Genomic DNA, 9,666 nt, shown 5'->3' with positions numbered 1-9,666 from the left:
CTTAGATGCTATTCCTAGCTCTATGTCCACCTTAGCTTTCCTGACAGCCCCCCTACAGGCCCGAGCAGAGGAGGTATACTCCTCTTTGGAGATGGCACCCCCCTTCCACCAGGTGTACACCGCCTTTTTGGCAAGCAGGCATTCCCGGACATCCTTGGTGAGCCACGGGAGCTTTTGGGCACTCTTGTGGTAAATATTAAAACTACTTTGTGAACAGAATGAAGACTCAGATTGACATTGGTCATGTTAAACTAATGATTCTCAACCTGAGGTGCCTTCAGATCCTTTCAAGGGTGCCAAAGAGTGCCACAAAATGTTAGCACTATTAATGTTCAGTGTAAACCCAGGGATTTCAAATAGGAATCCCTAATGTTGAAGGCATTCAGACCTGTTTACTCTGAGTTCTTTGCAACAGAAGAATTAGTCTTGTATTTTTCTGTAGTTGAAAATCATGTGAAAACTAATATCTAACACAAGGATTGGCAATCCCCAACACGGCACGTGAGGTCATTTTCCTCAGCACACCACAGCTGGCCCAGGCTCTGCATAGCTGCTGCTGGCTATGGAACCCAGGCTGCATTGCTCCAGGCTTCTTTCTGGCCATACGCCCAGAAGCATGCATGCAACCACCACTGCCATGGAGCGGATGCTGGTGCTGTTGAGCCCAGTACAACTGTTTGCAGCCTCTTGGCTGCGGTCAGCCCCAACTCTGGGCAGCTGCAGCAGGCCGTGGGCAGGCTGCAAACAGCTGTGTTGTGCTCCAGAGCCCAGACACTGGCTCCGTAGTGGTGGCAGCTGCACACACACCTCAGGACAAATGGTGGGGGGAGGGACCAGGGTTGTGCTGCCCCAGGTCTCTTTCCAGCCATGCACTTGGAGGCACTTGTGTAGTCATTGCTGCCATGAAGCCAGTACCGTGGCTACAGAGCTCCATCCAATTGTTTGCAGCCTCCCACCGGCCCAGCTCTGGGCAGCTGCAGGAAGTGGTGGGCAAGCTGCAAATCGTTGCACTGGTCTCTGGAGCCCTGGCACAGGCTCCATGGTGATGGTGGGTACATGCGCAAAAAACAGCACACTGCAGGGAACGGGATGGAGCAGAACAGCCCTTCTCCCACTGTCCGCCTGAAGGCAAGTGCAGCCACCACCAGCAATAAGGATCGGGCCCTTCTGGCATGCCAAGTTGAGGCCTGGGTGGAGGCTAGGGTGCTTTTGGTACTCGGGACAAAAACACTGCTGACCCCATAGCTAACATTTTTCCAAGCAGTGTCTTGAGTCTAAAGAAGGGTGCCTCCAGTCCATCAGTGGGGGGTGTGCCTCAAGTCTAAAAACGGTTGAGAACCAACTACTGCATTAGTCTCTAATATCTGAGCAAAGTCACTGTTCTAAGACCAGACATATGTCAATTCAGTATCTTGGTTATGGCCTAATGGCCTATTTCCAGACTTCAGCTGAGCTGGCATTCACTCCTAGGCGGGGTGGGGAGAAAGAGGAGAGAAAGGGAAACAGCCAACAAAGTTCCCACCAAGTTAAAGAGCAGGAACATCTGCCAGAGCCATAAAGAGTTAGCTTGCTAACTTCAGCAGCAGCAGGTGCTGGTGAACAGGTCACAATTTGCCCCTCAGCATTACAAGCAACAGGAATTTCAGATAATACAGGAATAACCCAGCCAGCATCAAGCAGTATAAAATACATTATTTTGCCAGGAGCAAACGCTAGTGAAATTGCTACTGAATGGCCAGGGTTTTAGATGACACTTTTGTGGAGTGTTGACTCTACAGCCTCAACAGACTGGGCTGGGTCTCCTGCATAGACTCAAGCCACATGCTGATGCTCAAATCTGAGCTCGACAGCTGCAGCACTGTGCAGTCAGATCCTTGTCAACCCCCCATGATTAGCGTGAAAACTGAACTTATACTCCCTCTTCAGAGTTTTCCAAGCTACTGTGTGAGGAAAAGGGTTTCTGGAAGTTGATAGCACAAAGTCATGATGTCCATCTGAAAGAAAGACACAGTTTTTTGTAACAAGGCAGTGATCTAATTAGCACCAATATCTCCATGTGTTAAAGGTAGGCACAAGGAGAGATTTTATATACTTTTAAGGAAACTATTCTCAGCCAGAAGTGACACAAATGCTGTATGTTATGCCAGTAATATGTGGAAGGACTGAATTAATGTATGATATGAGAATAAAGGGCTATATCTTGGTGCAAAGCAAGGAAACAAAATACCAGCATTATGAGCCTCAAAGATTCCAAAGAGACTTTGCTTTATCATGATGGCAGAAAGCCCAAGCAAACAGATGTCTATACCTCTTCAGTGGTAAAAAAAAAAAAAATCTGTTTTGCTTTTGTGCTGTAGTTCTCTTTGTATTATGGGGGGAAAGTGCTGGCAGCCCAGAGCTGCCTGTGTTCTTTAGCACATCTAATGTTTTGACCATAGCGTGATAACAATATGCTGCAAAATGCTGGTTCTCTGCAAAAGGTATGCCCCAAAATGGGGCACAGCAACACGATATGCATGCCCAAGCAGTCTCCTACTGGGGGATTTTTGGGGCATGCCTCTACAAACAGGGGGATCCAGTTTCCCCATTTGCAGTTGTCCCATAGGATTGGGCCCCTGAAGTCCCAGGATTGGCAGGGGCCTGACACTGCAGGACAATGGAAGGCATCTGGGTCACCTACTGAGGCAAAGTAGCTGTGCTGGGACACATCCTAGCACAACTGTTTCCACTTCAAGGATGACATGTTTATAGACAGACTTTCTTTGGCTATCATAACAATCTTAGAACAGAGGAAAGCCAGCACGATCTTGCCTAAAATGACATTTAAATGCCAGTCTAGGTGAACCAGTGCAACCCCCTCACGTGTGTACAGGTTACATTGGCACAGTAGAATTTGCCCCAGTGTAACAAGGCAAGTCATTCTCACCCTACCACTCTGCACTGGTACACATAAAGCAATGGCTGAAATCCATTGTAGGAAAGCCCCAGGATACAAGTTTCAAAACAAGACTTTGGTGGATGTACAGCTGCCTGGACTAAAAAGTGGCTGTTATATAGAGAGTATTTGATTTGTTTACAGCAGAAGTGTATCTGGGTGAGAAAATATCAAGTCCATAATCTAAAACAGAGGTTAACATCAATTTACAAGTGAATTTGCAGCTGGATATTCTAAAAATGTGTATGAACTTAAATGCATTTGGTACAATAAGAAGTCCATATGTTAAAGCAGGGGCAGGCAATTATTTTGGGCAGAGGGCCCCTTAGTTTTGGCAAGCCATCAAGGGTTGCATGATATGCAGCCAGGGGCAGATAAATATTAATTTTCTAAATTTTTTAGGGGTCCTGCAGACCGGATGGAATGGCCTGGCAGGCTGCATTTTGCCCATCCCTGTGTTAAAGCCATAATGCAAATGTTATTTATACAGTACCATGGACACTGAGAGTACTAACACCACTATATAAATAATATTAATAATGAAAAGCTTTGGACTTTGTGCCAGCTCACTTTTAAATATTTTACTATTCACTTTAAAACAACTTTCTTCCCATTCTTCCAAATCTGTTTGTGTTTTATATTTCCTCCTCAATTTTAGAATTAAAAAATTCCATACTTAATATGGAGTGACTTCCCATAGAATGGCTTGGAATACAGAAGTTGTATATAATTTAACATAAAACAGTAACATATAGGCAACCCCCGCTTAGCACTATTTCGCTATAACACTCATTTTAAACTGATACCTGATTTCGCTTAGTGCTCAGTGAGTTTCATTATAATGCTCGCAGTCACTATTGGGTCATTAAAAACACTTGCGGTCATCATCTTGGATCCTCAAATACTTTCGGTTTCACTTAACATTTGTTTCGCTTAACACTCAATTTTTCAGGAACCAATTAAGAGTGTTAAGTGGGGGTTGCCTGTATATATAATTTCTAAGCCCATGCTTTGAATTTAGCAGATAATTATATCTTCAATTTAGGATCCTAGAAGATGGCTAAAAAAAACTATACAGAGATATTGTCTATCCATTTTATAGGCTTTTAGAATAATTTTGATCTGTTTAATCCGTATTCCATTTTAGGGTTTTTACTTAAACATTTTTAATGAGAAAGGCTGACATAGCCTTAGCTGAAATGACACAAAGCAACACTCTAATTAGTTTCATAGTAAAGCTATTTAAAACACTATTTGAAATACATTATTAAATGAGCTGTAATATTTCCATACATTAATAAAAACCAAGCTTGCATCAGTCTTTCTGAATTGCATGTTCATTATACATACTTAGAGACCTACTCAAATCGAATTGCGATTTCATGGATTTTGAGGAAATCATGAAATCAGGCAATCAGGCGATCTCTGCAAAATCTGCAGGGGAAGAAAAAACAAACAAACAATAAAAATTTACTAAAACTAAAATGCTGGCTCCTCAGAGAGCGCCAGCAGTCCTCCTGGTCACACAGTCCAGCATAATGGTGGCTTCTGGCACTAAAGTGAGCAGGCAAGGTGGCTGCCACCCTCGCTCTTCATCGCTGATTGGCTGAGGGAACTGCCTGTTGTGTGGCCCCACCCCCTCCACCAATCAGTGACGAGGGCCAGGGACTGTATGATAGAAAGCCCTCTCCACCAATCAGCGGTGGGGGGCGGGGCCATCAGGGCCCCTCAGCCAGAGAACTGGGGGAGAGGCTACTACAATAAGCCCATGAAAATGGCAGCTGGCCCTGCTATCTGCCTGCAAAATCAGGTAGAAAAGAAATATGCCTTAAATTAAACTCCTCTAGACCTATTACTGGCAAAACAGCTACAGTATTTAATATAATTTGAAATATTTTCTATTATATAGTTATAGTGATAATGGTTAGGATACTGATGTAGATTAGAACCAGCATTTGGCAGCATATTGTTATCACACTATATTCTAAACATTAGAGGTGCTGTTTAATCTGCAATGCTTGTTTTATTATGCTGTGATGTTCTTGCATTTTTGTCCCTGTTAAATGATATATTTTTCTACAAGTATGAGTTTTCAAAGACACTTGAACATATAAACATTTAATGTAGGTGATATCAGAAAACAGCAACCTATATATAGAAACATTGTTATATGTTTCAGATAAAAACATTGTTATACATTTCAGATTAAAAAGTGTCCAGCTCCATCATCCTTACATTGAATGGTGCTTTTATTCTGTCCACAGACCCAGTGAAATTTTTTGGAACGCATATAAGTCATGCCTACACTGTGTTGGACTACAGTAGGGAATATCACCCACCCACTTGTTCTGGGTATGCTGAATTCTTTTTTTTTTTTAAATAGTCACATAGCTCCTTTTTATGTGCTTTAGGGCAGTTCTAAGGTGGCTATATGACATTTTTTGCATGTGGCACATGTGGAGTGGGAGTGAGTGATCCAAATATGTTCATGGCAGAACTCTCTTATACCATCAGATACAGTTTATGCAGGCCTACCTAGTAAGGTGTAATTCTCTGTACATAAGGTCAGCAGATTTGTGCCCAAAGCGAGCAAATTAAGTAATGTGGCATGTTCAGATACACAGTAAAGGAAGTAGCAAAAGTCTGATTTACTGGGCTTTAACCTAAGACAGACCACTGGCATCAGAAGAATAAAAAAAGGACTGTTTTAACAATGTGCTTACAGTACTGTCAAAAAATGCCAAATCCCAAAATAGCAGATGCATGCATTTTTTCCATATGTCTATTACTAATTCTATCAAAAGGGAGTGTTGTCCAAGTCCCTGAAAAGAGGTGTATTCCTCAGCATCACTCCCCAAATTTACAATGACATGGCAGAGATAGAAACACTGTAAAAATGCCCGAGAATAAACAAAAGCTAATCTTTTGCCTTCTGCTTCAGTAGGTTCTGGGTTAAAGGGACCGAGCCAAGATCCCTCCAAGACATAGTTGCAAATTATCTAGAATGATTATGCTCTATGCAACATGGCTCACTCCTGTACCTCACAAGGCTGAAGGTATGACTTAGGATTTTGTTCCAAACACAATGCTAAAAAATAATATTTCTCCAGGAAAAATCTTGAGTAAGAGAGGAAAAACTCTTAGGAACAAAATTAGTTCAAATTCAAACTCAAGCTCAAATTCAAGCAGTGCACTTTTTCTTCTATACTGCTACTATCAACTAAAAAAAACTTGCTTTTCGTTACACCTTATAGTGTATCTGACACCAGCAGATGTGATCTTCACTTCTCTTCTTTCTGCTTCTGTCCATGCAGGTAAATTTACTTAATCCATACCTTTAGGTACAAATCTGACACACTTATGCATAATGAATCACTCCTTACTATAAAAATACTCCAGTTAACTTCAGGGGAACTAATTTTGGAATAGTGTAACTAAAGCATTTCCCATGGACAGTTTCAGTGAATGTAATGCCTAAACTTGAATATACTTTAACAACTGTGTTCCTAAAGTAAAAACCCATAATTGCATTCTATCATTTTCTCAAACTTTTGCCATTAAGCCCTTCAGCTAAAAACTGTTCTGTGGTCTCCCTTGTAAAGAACAAATGATAATGTAAACATTTAAATACATGTTGAGTTGCTTTCAAAATCCCCCCTTGAAATTACTTATGTGCTTGTATACTTTGGTAAATACTCAAAAGAACATAATATGCCAGTAATCTGCTGCTTGCACTGGTATCATGATCATTTTCAGAGTCCTGGAATTTGTTTAAAGACCATAAAACTGCCCCTGCTATTGCACTGCTTCCTTCTAGGTATTCAGGTTGTAGTTGTATTGGTCTAGAGGAAAAAGCAATCTGGGCTTATGAGAGAGGTGATATCTTTTATTAGACCAATAAGATTTTTGCAAAAAAAACACAAAAAAACCCCCCAACATCTTTAATTTCAGGCACAAACACCCTTCATCAGGCATTGGAGAACCCAGGAGAACTTTCACAATCTTTTCTCCAATGCCTGATGAAAGGTGTTTGTGCCTGAAAGCTTGCAATTAAAGAATTTTTTTTGCAAAAATCTTGTTGGTCTAATAGAGGATATCACCTCTACCATTAGCCCAGACTGCTTCCTTCTAGTGTCCCAAAGGCAATAATTGTCCAGCATGTCACAGGTGTAGATAGACTAGCAATTATATATTTGAAAAGGATGAAGGAATTATCATATTTCAGATGAATCTGCCATAACTGTTTCATCTGTCTGCTCCTATCCCACAGTAATACATTCCTAATTAAGCAGGGTTTCATTCAGTAAATTAGCTTTACTTACATCAGAATACCAGTGATGGATTAAACAGTTACAGAGGTTTACCTGACAGGGGCTTATAAGCAGAAAGTCTTCTTTCTCTCTTTAAAATAGTATAGTTATTTGTCTGTCTACAGCCAACGTTCATGTGTCTTGCTATAAACCTTCCAGCAGATTCATTTTCTCAGAGATTAAGGCTAGAAGGGAACATTAGATCCCACCAGATATATAATCTCAGTATTTTTAAGCACTCAGTGGGAGCATCTATACATGCACTTCCCTGCAGTTTACTAATTAGCTCCACAATAAACCATCACTGTCTACACAGGTGGTGCTATTAGGCCAGAATAAAATAATTATCTCTGCCATAAAGTAGTACTGTCCAACACAAGTACTATTCTACAGTGGAGTTATTTAGTGCACCACAACTCATGAACAGATGGTAACCAGGGCTGGCTGGGGCACAAGGGTGCTACAGTGTGGGGGATGACTGCTGGCTAGCTCCGTACTGTAGCATTGTCATACTCCAGCCAACCCCTCCACAGTATGTTGAGTTGGGGTGGAGCAGCTCCAGCCTGGCAAGCTGATTTCCTCCCCCGCTGGAAACTCTGCTAGCCAGGGCTGTGCTGCCCCAGGTCAATGTGCTGCAGTCCCAGGTGCATGTGTAAGTGCTGCACCTGGGAGCAATAAACTCCAGCACCAGACAGACTAAAGTCTTTTAGTCCATGTAAGGCATTTCTTCCAAGGCTTCAGATATCATTCCTTTCAGATGAAGTCCAAATTTTTGCCAGGATTAGGTCCTACATTCATAGATTGTTTATACAGTGCTGCCTACTGTGATTTCATTTATTAATGTTCATCTATCTCATTGCCTTTCATTTATAGTCCTCTACCTAGTTTTCCATCCATGTAATAAAGTTCATATCAATGTAGATGTTCAGAAAAAAACTTCAAAGTAAGCTTCTTCCCAGCAAGCTGTAACTCTGTCTCTGTCCTGACTGGAAGGATGGGGTAAGAAGGTGCAGAACAAAATGCCAGTGAAAATTACTGTTAACATCAAACAATTTACCAGCTGCCGTAGATAGTCTTGAATGGTGTTTGGATAAACAAGGACACTGATGGCAACCAAAGTGTTCAGGGCGAAGTCAAAAATCTGGTAACAGAAGAATGGGATAATCCAGGCTGCATGTTGCTATAAATAAAATAGAAAAACAGAAGAGCTGTAAGTAAAAGCAGAACTGTATGTTTCCTTCTGAATAAAGAAATCCTGACATCATGCAATGAAATTCTCTCTTGAGACTAAGTTTCACAGAGGGAAAATAACTTGTAAGTCTGCTAAAAAAATATGATATGCAGCCAATATATGTTTGGCAGCAAAGCTGACACAAACTTTAGGGTGCAAGTCTACACCTTCTACAGCTGCGTGTAAAAATCAAACAGAACTACTTTGGTTTTCTAGGACAGTAAACTGTTCAGTGGGATTAAAATAAAACATGCTCTTTAAAACCAATCCTGGTATTATAGCAGTAAGTGGGGAAAACAGTTATTCATTTTTAAGGGAACAGGTTTTGGCCTTTGCATTCAATTTATCCAAAAGCATACTAACAGATTTACTATTTGAGACTGTGGACTGTGAATACAACTACCAGTAGATAATATTAGGCTTGTACTGCCCTAACCAGCATAGAATCACTTGGCACAATATGATCTAAACCAACAACCAGAAAGCTTTCTAGTTTATTTAGTAACTAAGCAAATCTTAAAATAAAACAACTTTAATTTCCATTTATCAATCTTAAAAAACGTATACAAGTTCAATTAACTAGAATCATTAACCTTGTACTTAAACTAAATGAATACCTTATAGGCTCCATATGTAGCCATTGCACAAATCAGGATCATAAGAAGAGAAATTGCAGTTGCAATGCACATATCTGAAACAGATAAATAAATCAAAATGTAACAAGTAAACAGGCATCTCTGTTCTGGTTTTTTGCCCACTGCCCAGTGTCGTGGTTTCTAAGTTGGAGTATATCTCCCTAGAGAGGCACAGAAGACTACTTAAGAGAGTGAGTGGGCAGACAAACCTGCCAGTTATCCTCTAGAGTTACAGCTGGAGCAAGACTCTAGATACTGTGGTTGCAAAGTAAGTCTTCCAAATATGAAGCAAATACAGGTGATCCAGTGATGGATGATGAATACATTAGGCAGCATAGTCCTATAACACTATAGGGGGTTAGAGATAGGGACCTACTTAAATTGTGGTTTCATGATTTTCACAGAAACTGCACAAAATGGTTATCTTCACGAAAATGCCATTGGTCGTGATATCCTGGGAAATTAACCAAAAAATTTAATAAAAATAAAATGCTGGCTCCTCAGTGGGCAAGAGAAGTCTTGCTGCTGCTGTGGTCAAACCTTGCAGCCTGCCTG

General features: G+C 41.0%; 1 protein-coding gene across 2 annotated transcripts in view; it reads right to left on the bottom strand.

Moving 5' to 3' along the window:
• Positions 1 to 9,666, bottom strand: part of LAPTM4B (lysosomal protein transmembrane 4 beta) — a 107,597-nt gene that overhangs the window by 49,875 nt on the left and 48,056 nt on the right. For both annotated transcript variants that reach the window (XR_002103848.1, XM_019550943.1), the window contains exons 3-4: positions 9,094 to 9,167; positions 8,303 to 8,425 (exon numbers count right to left, since the gene is read on the bottom strand). Coding sequence is in view for 1 of the 2 variants with exons in the window: in XM_019550943.1 (XP_019406488.1) it covers positions 8,303 to 8,425; positions 9,094 to 9,167 (197 nt within the window). In the remaining variant the exon portion in view is untranslated. The remainder of the gene's footprint in view (positions 1 to 8,302; positions 8,426 to 9,093; positions 9,168 to 9,666) is intronic.

Source organism: Crocodylus porosus, unplaced genomic scaffold, assembly GCF_001723895.1.
Source record: "Crocodylus porosus isolate Cpor-Errol unplaced genomic scaffold, CroPor_comp1, whole genome shotgun sequence".
In the NCBI taxonomy this organism is placed as follows: domain Eukaryota; kingdom Metazoa; phylum Chordata; order Crocodylia; family Crocodylidae; genus Crocodylus; species Crocodylus porosus.
The sequence above is the reverse complement of the archived record's forward strand: the minus strand, read 5'-3'. Positions and strand labels throughout refer to the sequence as shown.